Genomic DNA, 22,108 nt, shown 5'->3' with positions numbered 1-22,108 from the left:
CTAGTGGTGAAGTGAGGAATAAATATTCAGACAAGCCTGAGTAAGTCTGAAGATAAAGAAAGAAAGTAAAACACGCTGCTAACGCGGACCCAAGATGTTTTGGCATCGGACTATTCAGGATCTGTCAGTGGCTGAGTCATGGTGTAATTGTGCTCAAGGGCACTTCACTTTCAGATAGGCCATAAGGAGGCCAAGGACCAGCTTTCTTCTAGCAAAGGCAACACATTAGAATTGGGTTAAATATCCAACTAGAGAATATGGGTTCAATATTACGGAAATGCTTCCCTAAAGAATATATGACGTCTTGACTGCCCTGAAAAACTTGACACACTGTTCCAAGAGAAGTCATTATGAGAACTGAGTCACCAAAGGATCCTTACGAAAGAGGGAAAGTCCTCCATCCTCTTGGTATTTAAATGTGTTTATTAGATAATACATACAGTAAAGACAGGTCTCCACACACGCACACACACACCCACATACACGCACACCATGATCCCTGTTGGCTTCAGCCCAAAGTGAAGAATTTCCCACCCGGTTTCTGTCTGTGACCCCAGGTCCATGAGCAGAGAGGATCCAGATGGGAGAAAACCAAGGCAAAGCGAAACGCCCCCACACACCCCAACAGAAACACCCAGGTGTCATTCTGATTGTACTATTCTGCCTTGGGGTTAGGTAGGAAAGCATTGCCATACTCTTAGGAGACATTTACGATTATAGGATGTCCCCCCAAAATGTAAACACACACTTTAACAGGTGATTCTCTTACATTTTGAAAATGAAATGTATTTTAATAAACACTGCCTTTGTAATCATTCAAAGTGTGTATACATTTTGGGGACACCCTATATTGTCAGCATTTCTCTGAGACACTGGACTGACCCTCTCATCAGCCTCAAATTGTGCCATGAGTGGGCCTGACCGTCCAGCAGGGGCAGGGCTATTCTGTAAGTGAGAAAGAGCTCAGGTTATGGGGCCAGACTGCCAGTGTTTGAATCTTAGCTTCACCACTTACTAGCTGTGTATTTGGGGCAAGTTACTTAACCATTCTGTACCTCAGCTTCCTTATCTGTACAATTAGGATGAAACCAATACTTACAGGGCTGTTGGAAGGATTAAATAAATATATATAAAGCTCTTGCCCTGGCCAGTGTGGGTGAGTTGGTTAAATGTCAACCCATGCACCAAAAGGATGCCGGTTTAATTCCTGGTAAGCACATGCCCAGGTTGTGGGCTCCATCCCCAGTAGGGGTCATGCAGAAGGCAGCCAATTGATGTTTCTCTCTCTCCCTCTCCCTTCCTCTCTATAAAGTCAATAAAAACATATTTCAAATATATATATTAACACAGTGAGTGCCTGGCACATGGTAAGTGCTCAAATGTTCACTGTCATCATCATCGCCATCATTACATGTTTACATTTACTGAGAAAGTACCTTGTGCCCTGGCTGCACTATTTTATGTGCATTCCATAACCCTATGAGACAGTCATTACAATAAGTTACTGAGAGATTCAGGAGTATCGCAGAGTCATTGGTAAGTGGCAGAGCTAGTATTTGAATCCAATATAACTCCAAACTCTTTGTTTATATGTGTGTGATTGTGCAAGACAAAGCAACTTATCTGCCATTTTCCCCACCATTTAAAAAAGTTAGTAATGTATTATTTCAGAACATTATGGTCCACCTACTATCCTCAGTGGCTCCACAGCATTCTGTTTTATGAATGAACCATTAGACATTACTTAGTTCTCCCCCACCCCCCACCATTTATTGATGGACATTTAGGCTGTTTCCACTGCTTGCTATGACAAACAAAATCTGTAGTGAAAATCATTTTACAACTTATCTTCAGTACATATGGAAATGTGTCTATAGGTTATATTCCTAGACAAATAGACATGAACTTTTGTTTTCAAATATTGCCAATTGAGGTGGAAATCAAGGTGAGGTGGAAATCACCAAACATGTATGAGTTTTAGCACCTATTTTTGCAAAACAATGAAACGAGGCATTCATAAAGTAAATTCAAAGCCATACTTAAAAATACAATCAGTGGTTACAGGGTTGGCCTGTGGACTGAAGGTTCAAAGGTTTGATTCCCATCAAGGGCATGTAGCTCGGTTGCAGGCTCCCCAGTCCCGGTAGGGGCCCTTTTGGGAGACAACCAATCTAGGTGTCTCTCTCATGTTGATGTTTCTCTCTCTTTCTCCTCTCTCCTCCCTCCCTTCCACTCTCTCAAGAAATCAATGGAGAAAATATCCTCAGGTGAGTATTAAAAACAAAATACAACAACAAAAAATCTAGGCATCTTCTAGTTGGCTTTAAAAAAAAGAAGGGGAAGATAAGGGTGTCTATAAATGTGGTGGTGAGTTTTTGTTTGTTTTAATTATTTTTTAATATATATTTTATTGATTTCAGAGAGGGAGAGAGAGAAAGAGAAACATCAATGATGAGAGAGAATCACTGATTGGCTGCCTCCTGCACGCCCCCACTGGGGGAGGGGGTTTAAACCCAAACTTGGGCATGTGCCCTGATCGAGGAATCAAATTGTGACCTCCTGGTTCATAGATCAAAGCTCAACCACTGAGCCACACTGGCTGGGATATAGTGGTGGTTTTAATGCAGTCTTTTATGTAAATCCCAGAGCAAAGATGCTAGAATTCAAAGAAGGAATAAATATATAAAAGTCTAATATGCAAATTGTCCCCTCAAGAGTTAGACTGGGAGACCGGAAGTTCGATTGCTCGCTATGATGTGTGCTGACCACCAGCGGGTGGTGTGGAATGAAGGAAGCCCCGGCCAGCAGCCAGAAGGAAGGCCCTGGCCAGCAGCTGGCAGGCCCCAGTCGGCCCTGATCACTGGCCAGGCCTAGGGATCCTACCCATGCACGAATTTCATGCACTGGGCCTCTAGTAAGTATATATTAGCCCCAGGGTATAAACTTATCCAGGAATTGGGACTATGTCATAAACCTCAGAGGACAGCCTAAGAAGCGCCTCCTGCAGCAGGTCCAGGCTCACCATGGGGGTCCAAGCCAGGACTGGGAGCAGAGCCTAAGCACTTTGAAGGTTAGTAGGTTTATACCACAGGACACCAATTCCTATTCCTGGTATTTCATTTATTTCTTATTAGTTTTTGGTGTGTGCTTTTTTAAAAAAAGTAAAACTCCACTTCTAAAAAAGCTTAAAGACAATTTACAGAAATAAAACATAAAGTACTGAACAATTTTTAAATGAGAAAAAAAAGAAAATTGATAGATTAAGTAACTTCACCAAGGCAAGGTCCCAGGTCCCCAGGGTCCTGAGTGGTGGGGAATGAATACTACAATTCTTCACAGGCTCCCTGATAGCCAGGGCAATGTGGTCAGCATTTTTTAGTTTGTCTTCATTCGGTTTGGAGACACCAAAACTTTGAAAGCTTCTTGTATGCTCAAAGAACTACCAACAAGATTCTGCATGCATTGCAAAGCTAATGTACCAGCTCACAGAGCAGGACTGCCTTGCTAATCATAGCACTGACAAGTGGCACATAGCATGTGTCTTTAAAACCAACCTTACTGTATTTAACTGGCTCAATTGATTTTTGGTTCTTGGCAAACAAACGGTCTCAGATGAAGATAGAGTCTAACATCCTTCCTGAGTCCAAAATCCTTTGGAGCTCAATCAAGAATGTGTCCTTCCTTCTATGAAGTAAGCAATATGTCAGTGGGTACGTTTTTTCTTTTCTTTTCAAGTAGACGTCTTGACAAAGAAGTTCTCCTTTTCCTGTTCAGACAGACCCATATCAGAGTGTGTGACTTTATAGACCTATCTATAATAATAAAAGCATAATATGCTAATTAGACCAGACGTCCTTCCGGATGTCCTTCCTTCTGGACAAAGCTACAGCGGGCGTGGGGGCTGAAGCAGAGGTGGCAGAGGCCCCTGGCTGCAGCGGCTGGTGAGGGCTGGGGCCAAGGCCCTTGCATGAATTTCTTGCATCGGGCCTCTAGTTTGTCTATAAACATGAACTCTCATTTCCCAGACACATCCCTTTGACAGCTAAAAGTTACAACCCTTCCCACCAGCCTTCTCCTGCTGCTCCTGGGCTGGCTGGAAGGCGGAAGACACTGCTATCCCTCAGGGCTGGCGCCACCTAATAACACCCAGGTTTGAGCTACCACCTGAGGGCAGTTCATAGGCAAACTGTCCTGTGCCTTTTAACAAACATTAGGACAGAGGATTCTTCCTCAGTGTGGGAAAGCACACAGAGAACTGCACAGAGCAGCTTTGATTCTGAGGTCTGGTTAATATTTCATCTCCAGACCTGGAAAGACTATGCTTTGATATTGAATTTAAACTACCATTTCTTTTTCTTTGTTAAACGGATTTGTGGGGGTTAGGGGTGAGAAGAGAGAGAAAGACTTGTTTGTTCCATTTATTTACCAACTCACGGGTTGCTTCTTATATGTGCCCTAACCCGGGATGAAACCGGAAACCTTAGCATATGGAGACAACCCTCTAACCAACTGAGCCCCCCCAACCCCTCCCTCACCCCACCCCGATCCGGGCCAGGCAAAGCACCATTTCTTTATTACATGTAAAACACTGGGCTGAGCTGCTCCTACCTTCCAAATAGTAGCCACATTCCACTGTTTGGAAGGTGGGGAAAAGGGAAGAGGACAAATACAGCAAATACCAAAGAAGCAAACCAAACGAAAACTTGAAAATTAGCCAAAAAATTCTGCCCTTTACAAAATACATTAAGTGGTTAATTGGAGAGAGTGAGGCAAAGATTTATAGAAGGTGGGGTTTGCCTTGCAAGCTTTTAACAGCCCTGAGAACAATGGTACTCAAACTTCAGTATTCTTAAGAATCACTTAGCCTAGCCTCCCCTGCAACTCTGCACCCAGCAGATCCTAACTCAGTGAGTCTGTCCAGAGAGCCAATCAGAATTTCTAACAAATTTACCCCATGGTGAGTCTAATGCCAGAGTCCATGGGCCAGCCTCTGAGGACTGCTGGACAGCAATGGTCTTCAATCAGGGAAGCTTGAAGAAATCAGACTAATGACATTAGAATATTTGTGTGCAGCGGACGTTGAGAAGCCCCCTCTGTAGAGGTATTTTTCAGCTTCACGACCATGGGCAAATCACTTGCTGTCTTATAGTCCATTTGGGCTGCTACAATAAAAATACCAAAGACTGAGTGGCTTGAACAACATTTATTTCTCACAGTTCTGGAGGCTGGGAAGTCCAAAATCAAGGCCCCGGCAGACCCAGTGCCTGGTGAGGACCTCTTCCTGGTTTGTAGCTGGCCACCTTCTCGCTGTATCCTCACAGGCCTAGAGGGCCTGTCCCTTCCTCTTATAAGAACATGAATCCCATCATGAGGGCTACACCCTGATGACCTCATCTAAAGCTAATTACTTCCCCACATATCTGAAATGTTACTAAGTGCTCTATGGAGTGATTTGCCCAACGTTGAATTTGTATGAACGTTTTATAATCCAGGAAATGCCTGTATTAAGCTAAATTTGCCAATACTTTAGAAATGATAAGGCATTTCCCTAGGGATTGGTCTTATTTGATTTGCCCAATAAGGTAACATCACAAGTATAGGTTTTACCATTGATCAGTCTTACCCTAGTTCAGGAGCTGCCCTGCCTGGGGGTGTAGGAGTTGGTGGGGGATGGGGGGGGACACACAGAGCAGACTTTGTTGGGGCTTTATCTACAAAGTAAGCCATGGGCGGTGTGCCTGCAGCTGGAGGAACAGCTGTCCTGACACCTCAATAGCATAGGGGGGTGATTCTCTCTAAAAGGGAGCCCACTGATCAGGTGTGCACAGTGCTGAGCACAGGCTTGACTTGAAGGCTTCCATCTACCCTTCTCTTCTACCTCCACTCAACACCTCTCATCAGCCACCCCTATCATCTCCAAGGCCACAAAGCCCCATCTCCCTCCCCGTCCCCACTGCAGCCCTGGTGACTGTCGCCTCAGCACCTCCTCTCACTTCCCCTCCTCACTCATTAGTCTGGCAGTTCTCTCTTCATCCTATTGGTGTGGCCTAAACCCTATGCCTTGCTGTTTCTTCTCTGCCTTTAATTCTCAAAAAGTGTACCCTCAGCCCTGGTAGGTGTGGCTCAGTTGGTTGGGCATCGTCCTCTGCACTGAAAGTTTGCCTGTTCAATTCCTAGTCAGGGCATATGCTGGGTTTTGGGTTCGGTCCCCAATAGGGGGCGTGCAGGAGGCAGCTGATGGATGTTTCTCTCTCTCTCTCCCTTTCTCTCCCTTTCTCTTTTAAAAAAGTGTACTTTCAGAGTAAAACCAATGAGCAAATGAATGTATCTTTCTCTTCACATTGCTTCCATCACTCTCCTCATGGTCCTCAAGGCCTGTGGTTGGTTGCCTTGGGCTGAACACAGAAGAGGCTGCACAAAATGTGTAGAAAGACAGCACAGAAAGTCCTCTTCTTTCTCCACATGGATAAGTTTTGTTGCCACCATTTACATAGGAAGAGACTGAGGTGCTGAATGATAAGTGACTTGTGCACACTGGGAGCAGGCCTGCGACCCCCACACACGTGGGCAGGGAGTATTTTACTCCATCAGGCTGTCTGCTCAGAGGCCCGCCAACTAATATATTGTGTATGTGTAAACCTAACTTTCTTACCAACAAATGAGGCAACAGGCAGAAGAGAGTACAATACTGGCTAAGAGCTGTGTGGGAGTTCATTCAGCCCAGAATCCAAATCTGTCAGTTACCAGCTCCATGATCTTGGACAAGCTCATTTATTTAGCCTGCTGAGCCTCCGTTTCTTTGTCTGTCAAAGACAAATAACTGTATACCTATTTTACCTGCTTCATAGATTGTTGTGAGGATTCAGTTGGATGACATGTTACTTAGAAACATTCAGAAGGGTCCTGGCTGACAGTAAGCATTCAATAATTGCTACCTTAAAAGTTTCTCAATAGAAGAAGTTTTGAACTTTTGCTTCTTAAGCTGAAACCCTTTAGCTACATCTTAGATTAGCTACTAAATCCAACAGCTTTTAACCAGTTAAACAGGTTACTTCATGGTGTTCATTTTTTCTGCATTAGTCATGAAGACTGGATGCCAAATCACTCATTTTCCCCCTAACATTTTCCAATGTAAAATTTCAAACACACAGCCAAATGGAAGACTCTTAAGTGAAAACCCCAATATTTACCTACTACCCACATTCCACTATTAAATTTCACTGAAATTGCTATATCATCTATCTATCCATTATCCATCCTCTCTCCAGTCATCAATCTATCTTTTTTTTAAATGAATTTCAAATAAAATTATGGACATTCCCTTTGAATACTTCAGTATACTTAACATAACTGGAATTTAATGTTTGTTTGCATTTTTTATCACTGAATTTTGAGTTAAAAGGTACATTGGAGATCATTCTGTCTCACTCCCTTTATTCCACAAATGTAGAAACTCAGCCAGCACATGTCTCTGGAAATGGCACAGATGTGCAATGGACCCTGTGCTTGGTTTACACTCTGCTGTAACCATCTTAAAATTCTTAGTAAGTGTATTTTTGAACTTGTGTTTGTAAATGAAGTCCAGTGGGACAACAGTGGATATGCACGAGGAGAGGCCATACACATCATATGTCCGTAGCTATTCCTTGTTGCCTCACTCTCATATAGCTGTCCCCATGACCATGAGCACAAGATTCCGGGGGACCCACAAGAGATCCCCACTGGAGATAGTGGGAGATCAGCAAGACTTCAAAGTAGGTTCCAGGTGCTGGGTCTATAACTGAGTAAGTACCAGTAGAGGTGCTGACAGCCCCAAGAAGCCATGCTTTCCACTAAAACCAGAAAGAAAGCAATGACATTCTAAGAAATATGAACAAACAAGAAACCCTTTCGTATTCTTTCTTGCTCTTGCTACTTCCCTGTATTAGCCAACTACTTACGCTGAAAATGATAACATAAAAGGAAAGGGGAAAAAAGGATAACACATAATTCCTTCTTTTAGTCCATCCTTAGTAAGCAGAAGGTAATGTTAGTAGGGTATAAGCATATTAAGAAGTAAAAAAGAAAACACAAATAAACAAGTTTATGCAGCCTTTCCACTGTTCTAGTTAGAACAAAATGTATACATATGTACAAGTTATGAAATAGAAATTGTGTAATTTGGATGATTCCACATATTCTCTCATATTTCCATTTAAAACTGGTATTGCACAATATAAAGATGAGCAGTAAAAATTAATTTCATGCTAATAATTCAAAATTGTAGTTTTCCTTTACATAAAATAGCATTAGATAGCAAGTAGAAAACCCCATGACAAGTCAACAGAAAGGGGAAAGCTTTACATTTTAGTACCCTTAAGGGTACTTTTTTCCTGTTTCTTAAAGTGCCCACATGTGTATTTTGCACTGGGCCCTGGATGGAGCCTACACACCTGTATCTGAAAGCCTCTGGCCAGGAGATTCTGGTGCATAGCCAGAATACAGAACCTGGGCTCTGTTTCTACCCATCTGCTCCCCCACCTCCTACCATCCACCCGGCTCCTCTCCACTTTTTTCCTAACGGAATCCAGAACACAAAGTAAATGTTCTCTGTGCACAAACGTTATCTGCTCTGCATAGCTGCTGCTCTCTCTCAAGTAAGACTCTTCAAACATCCTTCATTTTAAAGCATGCAGTTGTCCAGCTACTCTGAAGGAACAGCTGTTTTAAAGCTCTGCATTCTGACTTCAGAATTTACATGCTTTCCTTCCTTGGAGTCATAAGGTCCTTTCCTATCTGGTTTCCAAATAGCCCCCCTTGACTTATGTTTATAAGTACAGTCATTTTCCTAGTCAATTACAGGTTTTCCTGGAGCTCTGTCAAGAAATCCCCCAGGTCCTTGAGATCCTGTCATTTTCAGTCTCCAATGAAGAACATCACACCTGGTCTTGACAGGGCTGGCCTGGCACTCTCCGGCAACCAGGCACAATGCCCCCCCTTCTTCTGGCATCTTCTCAACAGCAGTACCCCATTCTGTGCCCCCCGATATTCTGCTCTCTGTCAGCTGGTTCCTCTTCACAATTCCCATGAATTAATATCTGAACTAAAGCACTTAGACTCTCCAACTTAGTATTTTAACATAGACTGCTCTCTTCTCTGGACAGAGAGTCATCCCTCGTTTACAATCACCCTTTTGATAGCTGTGTCCAAAGAAAGAAGTCATTTCCTCATTTTGAGAATACTAAATGCCGTCATTTGGAGAATACTGATGATCAGTATTTTATAGAACTTTTATTGATTTCAAATGATCACACTGTTATTGGATCTATATGAATTATTATCTATGTCCTTAGAGGTTTAAAGCTTTCAGAGGCTGAAGAGATCATCTAATCCAACCCTTTGTTTTGCTGGTGAGAAAACCAGTTTAGAGAAGTTAGCAGTATGTTGGCCTAGTATTAATACTTAGTTCCTCTGAAGCTAAGCTCAGTGCTCTTCCTTCTATATCAGGTGGCAGCTTCAGTCTCCAATGAAGAGCATCACACCTGGTAAGACTCTCTGGGTTGGTGGACGCACCCACATGCAAGGAGGGTGGCACACCCCAGGGCCATGGGGACAGAAGCTCCTACACTCAGGACCCTTCTGGACCTCACCTCTTCACCTGGCTGCTTATCTGCATCCTTCACAAAATGTCCTTTGTAATAAACTGGTGAATGAATAAAAAAGGGGATAAAGAAAGAAAAAGAGAGAGTAAAGAGCGAAGAAAGGAGTTGAAGGAAAAACATTTTCCTCGAGTAACTAGGGAATGAGGCAAAAGCAAAGCTCCGAGAACAGACAAATGAGATTCTATTAAATCAGACATTGTTCCTCATACAAGACTGACTGTGATATATGATAAATATTCCCTGGAGTATAAAACAAAGAAATGAGGAATCTGAGGATTGGAGAGGTCAAGTAACTTGAAAAGGTTAAGAGATGAACTCAATTTTCTCATCTTATCCACATGATCCCTAAAAGTCCTTCTACCTCTAAAGGGGGGGGAAAAAAGAAAGGAAAATATATACCTATTTCTGCTCCACACTCATAATAAATTTGGCATCTTTTACAAGAACAGAAAAAGAACTCACAAAAGGCAAATTGAGATGTCTTCACAGCATTCCACTGAAGTGTGCCCAGAGGGAGGAGGAGACAGCAAATCAGGGCTCTGAATACCCATCCCTTTAGTAACTAAGAACTGGTGTTCTTTTGAAATTTGCAGAAATGATGCCAGTGCTGAAAATTCAAACAGCTTCGTTTGAGAGAGATGAGGATTACCTAGTCTTCGGCATAAGGGTCACCACTGTGCTCCAGCCTACATTTCGGAAGCCCTCACCTCACTTTCTTGTATAAACATCCTAGAGGAGAAGGAAGATGGAGGAAAGGAACTGAACTGCTGCTATTGTAAGAAACTGGAGAAAGGCAGGTTGGAGGTGGGAAGAGCAGGTGGGGCCAGGGCCTGGAAGGATAAGATCAAAGGCTGAAACTGGATTAGGAACATTCACCTGCCCGGTGGCAATGTGGAAGCAGAACTCTGAAATGGTAGGTGTATAGAGCGAGGACCTTCTATCTCAACAAAACACATTTGTAGGCCAATCTGCTTTGCTCTAAAATTTTTAGAGTTTCCACTTTGTTGCCTCACTTAATCCTCTCAACAACCTTGAGATTTAGGTATTTATTCTTACCAAATTTAGAGATGAAGACACCCAAGCTTACAGATGCCAAATAACTTGCTTAAGGCTACACAAGTCCGGTTCCCTTTTACCTATGGCCCCTCTTATTCTAAAATACCACCCAATGCATTGTAAAAATAAGGCTTTTTTTGAAATCCTAATACAGGTATGAAATCCTGGAGGACAAAATTATATAATTATATGGACCTTGAAAGAGCAATAAAGCCCAAGGATAACTATTGGATTGTAATTGAGTGTAAACAGAATGCGATGCCAACTGAAGAAGGAAAAAAAAAAGACTAGATGTTATCTGACCTACCTACCTACCACCCTTGAGTATAAATGTGTCTTGGTAAGGAACATTTGCTATTTGTTTATAATTCAGAATTCTCAACTCACTGCCAGAGCCCCAAAGAACATCATTTTCATAGACAGAATAGTATATTGCACTTAGTAACTGCTTTACTGATAACAGAGTTCCCCTTAACTGAGCTGTTTCTTCCTTACTTCCAGCATCAGGCCAACAGGCATTAATTTACATACCCACATAAATGTCAGTGCAAATGAGCCGAGGAGGCCTGATTCATCATCTGCAGAGATTTGAGTTACAAAGAGAAATACCACCCCCTTCCTACCCCCCCCATGGATGCAGGTTTAACATTGTGACACCCAGTACAATCGCTGAGAATGCCTTTCAAGGAAAACATGCTGCTGTGTGAACCCAGTGGGCAGACGCAGAAACAGGAAGGCTGAGATTAGAGTCGGCATTACAGTTCTTTTGATGTTTTCTGAGCCAACTAGGGAAACCGGTGAGGCTCTGAGAGAGCTGATCAAAGGTACCTCTGCAGGTTCAAATTAACAGGAGTTGGTGAATCAGGGCAGCACCTGCCTGTGAATAGAAACATATTTCACCAAATAAAGTTAATCTTTTAGTCGAGCATGGAGGTGGCAGTTCTTTTATAAAACTTATATAGGCCAAGTTTATTCCTGCTGTATCTTAGGTCTCCAAAGAGAAAAGAATGCTCTGCTTTATTTTGTTCACAAAGAGGTGTTTATTTATTTTAAAGCTGATCTTTGCCCCGTGCTGTATTTCATGTAAGACCTTTGGCTCTAATTGACATACATTGTTTTAGAAAAGGTGGCTGTTTTGGGGTTGGAGTTAAAGAGTGGGAAGGCATTCCCATATAGCTTTACTTTCCTTTTAAAATTACAACTGTTTTTCAGTTAAACTATACCCTTGTCCCAGAGCAATCCTTAATCTCTATTTGGCAAAATATAGCTTAAAAGACAGAGGAAGTTGGAAGGAGCAGCACAGAGTAACTATACATACTAGGATAAGCCTAAAGATTCTCAATCAAAATAAAAAAGAGAAGTGTGCTAAAAATGGTAGTAGCCCGAGGTTGCAGATTCAAAAAGCCACTAAGGGAAGGGAAATTAAATACATTGAATACCAGCTTAAGTTTAAGACTTACACGGAGAAGCTACAAAACATTTCTTGGCATTGCAGAGTTCATTATTTCAGGCCCTGGCTGGCTAGCCCTAAGGCTTAGGACACCAGGAGGATGTGTCATATCCTGCAAGTCTCCTGAGAAGCAAAGGTGGCCAAAGGGAATGGAATGGGCAAGGTGAGGGTGGTTAATAAACAGCAGAACGGTAAACTAAGGTACTTGGAAGATAAAACATGTATATTATGATCATCTGCCAAAGCAACCACCAAATCCTTACAGAACAGGGTAATAAAAGTGGGATGGTTCCAAACTGTTTCATTTCAGGCATAGTGTGTGGAAAGTGTAAGCTTACAGAATCACCCCACGGATGTGGGCTCTATTGCAGCTGGTAACCAGACAAGCTGAACATTGATGAATCTGTTTCCTTAGATACACAATGGGAGTAGCATCTCATCAGGGTTGTGAGGATTAAATGAGATATGCACATAAAATGTTCAATTAATATAATATAGAGTATAAAATATTATATGTTATATATTGTCCATTTCAAATTAATCTAACATTTTCATTTCAATATGGGTTTACAGATGACACCTGATAACATCATAATGGGAAGGGCTGTCGATTAGATAATTTAAAACACATGGTGTTCCATATTGTGGCGGTTTACTATAGCCAAAGGCTGGGGAGAGGAAATGTTAGTGTCATACACACTGGCTTTTCACACAATCATTTAAGCAATCAAATTTCCAAGCAAAAAATCATTGGGAAGAAATTTAAAGCAACAGAATTTTAACGCTCTCCTCTTAATTGGCCCAAGGAGACCTAACACTAGATCTCTGAGCGTTGCTTTTAACTCTCCAGTTTCCAGAGATAAAGTTTATTTTTTGGTTTGATACAAATGCATGTTACCTTCCTACAGTGTTAGATCTGTTAGTGGCTTGGCTTTACATATTATATGGACTACTAGTATATGTATACTATAGGGTAATCTCAGTGCCACTTTCAAATTTATGTTAAATCTAATTGGATAAGTTAACTTGGGTGATAATTTTACAGAAAATTACATTTCTTTCACAAAGATGCCCCAACAAAGACTGCAAAAACAAAAATTTTGTCTGGAAACAGACTCCTAATATTCTACTTATGAAGAGAAACAATGGCTAAAGAATTATTTAGGGTAGTTGTGGTGAGCTGTTTCTGTTTCCCGCGACCCGCACGGGAAAGGTTCTTGAGCGGAGGAGCTGGGGATTAAGAAATTAAAGAAAAAACCAAGATGCAGAAATAGATTTTAAGCTGGGGCCAGGTGGGCGCCATCCTCTCTGATGGAGAGGCGGCAAAGCGGGCTGAGCCACACAGCAGGTTTATTTTAAAGGCCTAGATTTACATATCTAGTTCCGCCCCTGCCTGATTAACATGTCCAGCCTTATTGGGGAAGCATGTTCCCAGGGCGTGGCTCTGCCTATGCTCGGAGTTCAGCTGACAATAATTATAAGAAAATGCCTAGGTGCCTCCCAGGCGGCCCTCTACAGGTAGTGGTTCCCAAACTTGCCTATGCATTAGCATCACCAAAGGAGTTTTCCAAAATTTCTAAACCCATCCCATAGCTTTTGTGGGGGTTTTGGAAAGTTTTCCAGGTGATTCCAATGTGCAGATAAGTAAACAAATACAAATTATCCAATCCGCAAAGAAAACCAAGACTGAAGAAAAACAGAACCTCAGAGGCATGTAGGACAATCTCAAGTGATCTAATATAAACCTACTGGAATTCTAGGAGAAAACAGGAAAAAAAAATGAAGAAATGGCCACAACGTTCAAAACGTAAACTTACTGATCCAAGCAGCTCAACAAACCTCCAGCATTGTACTGAAATACGATAATAAAAGAGCCAGAGAAAAAGACATTACATCCAAGAGAAGAACGATACAAAAGACAACTGTTGTTTCATCAAAAACAGTGGAAGCCAGCCCTGGCCAGTGTGGCTGTTTGTTGAATGTTGTCCCATCCATGGAGAGGTTGCTGTTCAATTCTGGGTCAGGGCACATGGGGGGGTTTCTGGCTGGATCCCTAGTAGGAGGCATGCAAGAGGCAGCCAATCAATGTTTCTCTCTCCCTCTCCTTTCCTCTAAAAATCAATAAAAACATATTAATATTTTTAATAGAAACATATTAAAAAACAGAAGATAATAAATGTAATAATGAAAAAATAGAAAAAGCTTATCTACCCCTAATTCTATCTTTAATCAAAAACACAATTTGTCACCAATAAAATATTTTCAATGAACAAAAACACAATTTGTCACCACAAGCCCACACAAGTCTCAAGAAATTCCTTTATGTAGAACCTCAAAAATGGTAAATATTTAGCAAATACAAAAGACTATATGTACACTCTCTTTTTTCTTTTTGTAATACATTTAACTATTTAAAGGAAAAATTATAACATTGACCTGTTGGATTTATCATGTAGCCATAATATATATGGAACACAAAGGAAAATAGGAGAGAATGAATGGAACTATACTGTTGGAAGGTTATATATGAAGTTGTATATTAATGCTAAGTAGATTGTAATAACTTAAAGATATATATTGTAATCCCAGAGCAACCACTATAGTCAACTGTAATTGAACAAAAATTTTTTTAAAAAAACTAAAGTATAGTTTGTAAACCAATAGAAAAGGTAAAACCAAAATACTATTCATGTAACCCAAAAGGCAGGAAGAGTAACAGAGGAAGAAAAAACCCCAAATGGTAAATAAATCCAAACATATCAGTAATTACAGAAATGTAAATCAACTGAACACACCAAATAAAAAAGGCAGATTAGGCTAAATAAAAAAGACCCAAATGTATGCTATCTAAAAGGGATGAACTTTAAAAATAGGTTAAAAATAAGCAAATGAAAAGATATACAAATGTTAAATGCAAATACTAAGCATAAAAATAACTTCTACTTGGTTTAGATTTAAAATTTTTTAAATATATTTCTTTCCAATTACATTTATTAAAAAAATTACATTTATTATCAATCAACTTTAAGAGGGAAAAAATAAAACAGGCAATTTGGGGTGATTTTTTTCTTAAACCTTTGGGTTTCATTTGACCCTTGACATTTTCTTTAATCACTCATGGCTTCTTCTCTCCCCTTTCTGGTATGATTCATAAAACATCTTAACTGGGAAAGCCTTTTATGATTTGCTGGTCTCCCTTATCTGTACTCAAAGTCTTTCAGCCTTTGATCTAGCTATTAGAGCAACTAATAATTCTCAATCACCTCTATCTCATTTTTATTTGTGTTTATTTTGTTCCTTTTATATACTCTTATTTCAGTTTTGGTTTTATCTATTTATATGACCCTGAGGTGGGATCAGTCCACTTGAGGCTGATGTGCCCTTCAACACTGTGCCCTTACCAGGTTACAGCAGCACACCTTTTTCTCACCTATTTTTCTTACACCTCCTGGTTGTAAGTTCTTTTCTTCCATTTTCAAAAAGTCTTGGAGTTTAGCTCTTTCTACAGTAGGCACTTTCTAGTTTCAAAATTAGGCAAACAAATTTAGAAGAATTTTTCTATATTCTTTAAACAATGCTGAAGCTCTGATGCTTCCTCAAACTTAGACAAATCATAGCTGGGTCAGGGCTAGAAAAAAACATGAGTGTCATAACAAAGAAACCTCATACTAAGCATGACTACAAAGAATGGTTTTGTGGCATGTGACAAATCTGCTCAACCGTAAGTGAAAGAAACACCACCAATTCCCTTCTGGCCATCCTGACTTCATAAATAAAGTCTAACCCAACAAACTCTGCTTGTGTATGGCACCATTTTCTCACAAACTGTGACCTTAGAAAATAAACCTAGTTAACAGCCCCACAAAAGATAGAACCTGTTTTAATCACTTTAGAAAATGTTTTAAAAGGTGATTTCTGTACAAATAATGCTGTCTTTGAATGTACACTCCTTATCTAACTGTACCAAAGAATAAAGTTTAAAGGGTAACATGAAAAAGGGGTAATATTAAGAGACTGCTTAGGTTGTTTACTTCTGGAAACTTAAGCCATTATCAGGTGCTTTGGGACCTTTCTTTTCAACACTGGCCATGTCTTAAAATATGCAGGACAGATTACCAAGGGATTGAGTGGTTAACTAAAGTCTGATGGAATGATTCATTTCAATTTGCCCTGCTTTAAGAAAAGCTTTATGCCTCCTATCAAGAGTAAATATCACACATCCTGTTTATACATACTGGCTTATTGTCCAAGGTTCTTCAAAGAGCTGGTGACACCCCCCAACTCACACTCAACCCAACCCCCAACTTCCTCTCATTGGCGTGATATATTCCTACTCACTTTAAAGAAGCACCTCCCTCAACAAAACAGTCTGTGTTACAGTAAATTTTAAAGAAAATACTTTATTGTGTCATGAAAAAAGGCATCAATCAACTAGATTCATACTTGTTTGAAAAAAATTTGAAAATTTATTAGACAGTATGTGGACATCCTGTTCCACATGGGAATGAGAAGATGCTATAGGTTCTCTAAGTATTGCACAGTCTGAAAAAACACCAACAAAAAAAAAAAAAGAGGGGGGAAGGGGGGGAAATCACATAATCTTGGGAACCATATCACATTATGAATAATCTACCAAGAAACATTAAAAAAAACAAAAACCTTTGTTTCTACAGTAGCTTTGAGTTTATAGTTGTTGGAATGACTGTATTCCATTGAAGACATCTCAGTAACAGGAAGCTTCATTTTAACAATCCCATGTGCAAATATTAATAAAAAAATATATAAAATAATGCAATTTATCTCTTGCCATCACCCCGGCAATCATAACATTTGTTAGAACTGTTTTGCTTGAAAATAGTTAAGCTGTAAGTTTTGCCTGAAGCTCCATTTCTGCAGCCCGTTTGAGTGCAACATCCACTAGAAGCTGAAATCCACTAAAATCTTGGTTGAGGTCCGGTGGAGTAGGAGGAGGAGTGTTGAAAAGACCACTTTGTGTATTTGTGCTTGGTCCAGATTTACATGTGTCCTCTGGGTACATGAGGGAGGTGTCTGTAAAGTTGCTGGCTGCTATCTGCTGTATATCTGTGTTTTGTCCCACACCAACTGGCTGACAGAGAGAGAAAGGCACATCTTTCAATGCAGTCACAGTGGTATGACAGATCACTGATGGACGAGCCAGAATTGATCCCGGAGATGACGGCTTAGGGGACAGTGGCCTCCCTAGGGCTGGGTTTGGTCCAGCAGGACAGGAATGAAATGGGCTCTCCTCTAGAGCTGGCATGAAGTTTTTGATGCCCATTGCTGACTCCACAGAGCTCACTTCAGATATCTTGGCCCCACGGCGGGAAATTGTGAACTGATTTGGATCTTTGCCATCCTTTCTCAGCATGTCAGGGAGGAGCCTTCGGCGGGCGTTGATGAACCAGTTACAGACCTGAAATGATTTGGGTATGCTTTAACACTCAGCATACATGTTCTGAGAACCTTCCATAGATGCTTAATTATCTCTTTGCATTTAAGAAGACATGAAAAGACTTAGCGGAACTTACAAAGTTATTCCAACGTATTTGAGCCCAGACAAGAAAAAAAACTGCTTCCTATCATAAACCTGCTTCTCTCCAATATAAATTCCCTTGTCTCATCATCCATAAACTTTTTCAGGAGGAAAATAAAGGTATAAATTCTCAAATGTCTAAGTTACTTTAGAGAAGGTTTACCTTTTGACTCCCCCATATTAACCGATTACCTACTGCCCCAGCATTGAAGTTAATCAACTACAGGAAAATCTTTCCTGTATGAAAAGGGCCACTCCCCCAAGTTACTGATTTTTCTCAGTTCAAATCACTGTGTCAACAGACAGACATGAATTACCTCACTGAGGTCTGTCTTTGTTTAAATATCAAACCAGTTTCCTGGGTAATAGAGTAAGATTTAACCTCCTTTTTATGATTGTTGCACAAAGGAAGGCTCTTTTAGGCATTAAAGGAAATGTTATTTGACAGATGACTGTCAAGTGTTTGTTTCTCTAAATAGCCAGTTATTAGCTATCAGCACTAGAAAGTTTAAGAGATACCCCCCACCCCAAGCTTTTGAGTCAGGAGGCACTTAATGACTTGACATACAGGAATGCTATAAAATGACTTTAGGGGGAAAAAGAAAGAAACCTGAGTGCATATACCACATGTTCTTTTTTTCCTACCTGTAGTGTAGATAGATGTGTTTGCTGGGACAGCAATGCTTTTTCTTGCTCTGAGGGATAGGCATTGTATCGGTGCTCATACAGCCAATCTCGGAGAATCTGCACAGATTCCTTGGGCAGGTTGCCCCTTCTCCGTCTCTTGCCTGAGCCGGCAGAAGAGGAAAGGTCCAGGGGGATGTCCATGCTGTCATCATCCTCGGTCTCACTGCCGGAGGCGACAACACCTAGGAAAGGACAAAGGCCAGCCGTCAACCGGTTTCATCAGCAGAGCACCTACTGCAAAACTCAACTCTTTGACCATTCAGTGTAAACATGTTTTCTCAACTACTGAGAGGCAGGGGAAGGACCAGTGAGTGTTTTCTGTCCTGAAATACCAGAGCACATGTAAAGGCTCCAGAGTAATTTGACTAGAGGCACATTCTAGATTCTCAACCAGTCGTCGGATGCCCTTTCATGCCCACTCCGCTAGGATTCAACTTTTCACATTCCTTTGGAATGATCCTCAGAAAAGTCCTTCATGTAATCCAACAGAGGAGACCACGCCCCACCCCAAGTGAATAACAGCTTGCCACCTGTGCATCAGGAAAGGTGCTACAACAGATGGAATGTGTCTAACAACCTCTTTGAAGTCATTGCTATCTAGGATAAATCTAATGAGTGTTCTATTGTACATTTTAAATGCTATTCTTCCTCCTTCCACTGAAGGCCTGAAATAAAAAGGGAATATCTCTACATTTCTTTCACTGATATGAGGGAAAATCACTCTTAACCCAGTTAGTATTCTAAAGATAAAATGCATGTCTAAAGTTTCTGCCAATTCCATGGTCATTTCTTTTTCATGGCTCCTTACATTTATTCAACACCACTTTTAATGGCCAGTACTGGTCACTATTTAGTAAATACAAACAACCAATGAAATTTTCAGTGTTGTTGCACAAAAAATATTTTTCTACTTGTAAAAGGTCAGAGATGCCTTAACTGAATAAAACTTTAAATTTCATATAAATTTCTACTGTCAGATTAATCTGAACCTAGAACACGAGGTATCAATAAGCAGAGTTGTCTTAATTATATGACAAGAAAACAACAACCCTGAATATGCAATCCCAAAGGAAAATCTCTTGTCTGTAAGTACTTTAATCCCACCAGAAATTTTAAGAATTCACACACCATTAAAGGATATTCAAATCACACACAGACTGAGTTCAATAAAAATTCAGACCTGGTCCTTTTAGACATCCTTTTAGACATTTAAACATAATTTAGAACTTTATACGCTATTAAACACACACACCCCACCCCACCCCCGCGCGTGTGCGCACATACACACACACACACACACACACAGAAAGAACATGGGCAACTCTTAGAATGTATTGATCTAAAATTTTAAGGATATAAATGAGTCATAAACTAGTGCATGCTTGAACCTAACAGTACTTCTACATAAAGAAAATTGATTAAACTAACACAAAATTTAAAGTTAGGCATTCTTTGTTGATGCAAACTTAATTGAGTGGTTTGCCTGGATAGGAAATAAAAACAGAATATTCCTCACAGTGATAAACCACTCAATGTACTTGAGGATTTAAAAAAAAATAATAATAAAGCCTTTTAACACAATGAAACTCAAAGAACTACCCATTCAAAGGTTTGTTGATGAGATACTCCCCAGTTAGTTGAGTCTGACTTTATTTGGTGACACATGGTCAGTTTTGGACTGCAGGGGGCAGAGGTATTGGCGAGTGTCCACAGAAAAGGCAGGACCTTCCTAAGACCAAGTAAACCAAGTTCTAACAAAAGAGCAGAAGGAGTAACAAAAACCCCCACACCTGAAACCTATGATCATATTGACCAATGTGGCCCCAATAAATTTAATTTAAAAAAAAGAGCAGAATGAACTTGCAAATTCACTTTAGCTCAAGCCTTATTAAACAGCCATCAATAAACCAATCACAGAGAAATCCTAAATGTTAACCCCATGTATTTGATGTTTCCCTTCCCAGAAGCTTTCATTAAACTGCTTTTTTAAAAAAAAAACTTATTTATTGATTTTAGAGAGACAGGAAGGGGGAGAAAGAGAGAAACACTGATTTGTTGTTCCACTTATTTATGCATTCCTTGGTTGATTCTTGTATATGGCCTGGCCAGGGATGGAACACCAAAACCTTGTGGAGTATGCGGATGACACTCTAACCAACTGAGCTACCCACCCCACAAGGCTCATTAAACTGCTTTAAAAGAAAAAGAAGTACATTTAAAACCGAAACTGCTTTCACTGTTGAAAAGATGAGAAAAATTTTAAACCCCTATTAAAATTTGGGTGAAGAGCTCTTCATAAAAAAAAAAAAAAAAAAAAACTTAATAAATTATAAATGAGTACATTTTATATTTGCAAAGAAATCTAGCTTTTTAACTCTAACTTTTAAATACTTGAGTAACTAAAGCAAATTTGTTTAAACTCCTCAATGTCTGAAAAGCCAGACATTCTTTTCAAAGCTGTTATCCCCCCTCCCTTTTATAAATTTTTTTAAAAGTGTGAAAATTTGCTCATTAAACAGTGAATTGTCAACTGTAAGTTGATAATAACAAAGAATCTAAAACTACAACAAAAAGACCCTGAAGCCTGCACTTCGATCAGCTTCAGTTTGACAAGAAGCCTGAGCTTTTACAACAGGTTAATGACACACAAAAGCAGGTTTCAGTTAAGCAACACCCAACTGCAGAGCGACTTGACTCTGTTCTCAGTTCATTTAAACAAATGAGTGCCAGGCCTCTGGACCTCTTAACAAATATTTCCAATATGTGCACAAAAGCTGAAGTAACAGGAAGTCAAGACTTCAGTTTCTTGGCTACAGCAGCTGATATTTCACCCACGTTTGCTGCTGTCAGGACTATTTTCATTAAAACTCTCCCTCCGGATTGTGGCTCAACTTGGAAAAACAAAAAGACTTTTCCACGTTACTCATTTCCTATTGTAACAGAGCCTTTGAAAAGTTTCCCGGTTACGACTGGTTTCCAAACGTCCTGCTCTCTGCTTACACTTTTTAAAAATATGTGGTTGGGGGGAGGGGTGTGGGATCACAAGCCGCCTTCACTCCATCCACATACAAGGGAATGTTGTTTGGGAAGATGGCCCAGGGCTCCCACCGGTCTGCAAAGCAATCCTCTCCTTTCCGAATAGGAGCTGGGGGTGCGAGGGAGAGCCAGAGAGCAGTGGCTGGATACCTAGAAGAGGCAAGAACCTAGAAGTAGATTCACATAATCGAAGGAGAAGTTTAAGGACACAATTAGGAAAAGGCAAACCGAACCTAACAGACAGAAGCGGCAGGAATCGTACCCCAGCCGAGGAGCAGCCACAGAACAACGTTATCGCAAGAATCCCACGGTCGGGAAGGACGAGCTGAGACTTTGAGGGTTTCCTCAAGGAGCCCCTTTCTGCGTGGCTTAGGGCCATTTGGGGGGCTCTTTTCGGCATCCTCTGCTCTCTAAGACGAGACCCTATGATCACTTTTCAGTCTTCCCCACGCCCGGGCTCTGAGATGGAGTTTAAGGTGATTTTGTTTTCAAGAAAACTTGAAAACAGACTTTTATAAGGTAAACAATAGTCCAAGCCGAGGGGGGTGGGGGGGGGCAGATTTCTTCCAGAGTCCGCCGGGCGACTCGGAGCGCGGCCCCCCCAGTAGCCGGCGCGGGGAGGGGGGCCCGGGCGGCCGGCTTTTAGCTTTTGTTCCGCGGCTCCCTCCGCCCGCACCGAACTCG

The 22,108-nt window shown here is 40.8% G+C and overlaps 1 protein-coding gene and 1 long non-coding RNA gene across 5 annotated transcripts in view; one reads left to right on the top strand and one right to left on the bottom strand.

Annotated features, from left to right (window-relative positions):
• Positions 1 to 16,531: 16,531 nt before the first annotated feature.
• TGIF1 (TGFB induced factor homeobox 1) overlaps positions 16,532 to 22,108 on the bottom strand; it is a 7,825-nt gene continuing 2,248 nt past the window's right edge. For 3 of the 4 annotated variants that reach the window (XM_006089262.3, XM_006089263.3, XM_006089261.3), the window contains exons 2-3: positions 18,347 to 18,570; positions 16,532 to 17,581 (exon numbers count right to left, since the gene is read on the bottom strand). In XM_006089262.3, the coding sequence (XP_006089324.1) occupies positions 17,006 to 17,581; positions 18,347 to 18,570 (800 nt within the window). In that variant the 3' untranslated portion in view covers positions 16,532 to 17,005. Of the gene's footprint in view, positions 17,582 to 18,346; positions 18,571 to 21,457; positions 21,620 to 22,108 lie in introns of those variants that run through there. The other variant, XM_023754228.1, reaches the window with a different exon arrangement.
• LOC106697257 overlaps positions 21,819 to 22,108 on the top strand; it is a 5,557-nt gene continuing 5,267 nt past the window's right edge. Inside the window, exon 1 of the long non-coding RNA XR_002829411.1 lies at positions 21,819 to 21,900. This is a non-coding gene — a long non-coding RNA (uncharacterized LOC106697257). The remainder of the gene's footprint in view (positions 21,901 to 22,108) is intronic.

Source organism: Myotis lucifugus, unplaced genomic scaffold (genome assembly GCF_000147115.1).
Source record: "Myotis lucifugus unplaced genomic scaffold, Myoluc2.0 scaffold_58, whole genome shotgun sequence".
Taxonomy (NCBI): Eukaryota; Metazoa; Chordata; class Mammalia; order Chiroptera; family Vespertilionidae; genus Myotis; species Myotis lucifugus.
The sequence above is the reverse complement of the archived record's forward strand: the minus strand, read 5'-3'. Positions and strand labels throughout refer to the sequence as shown.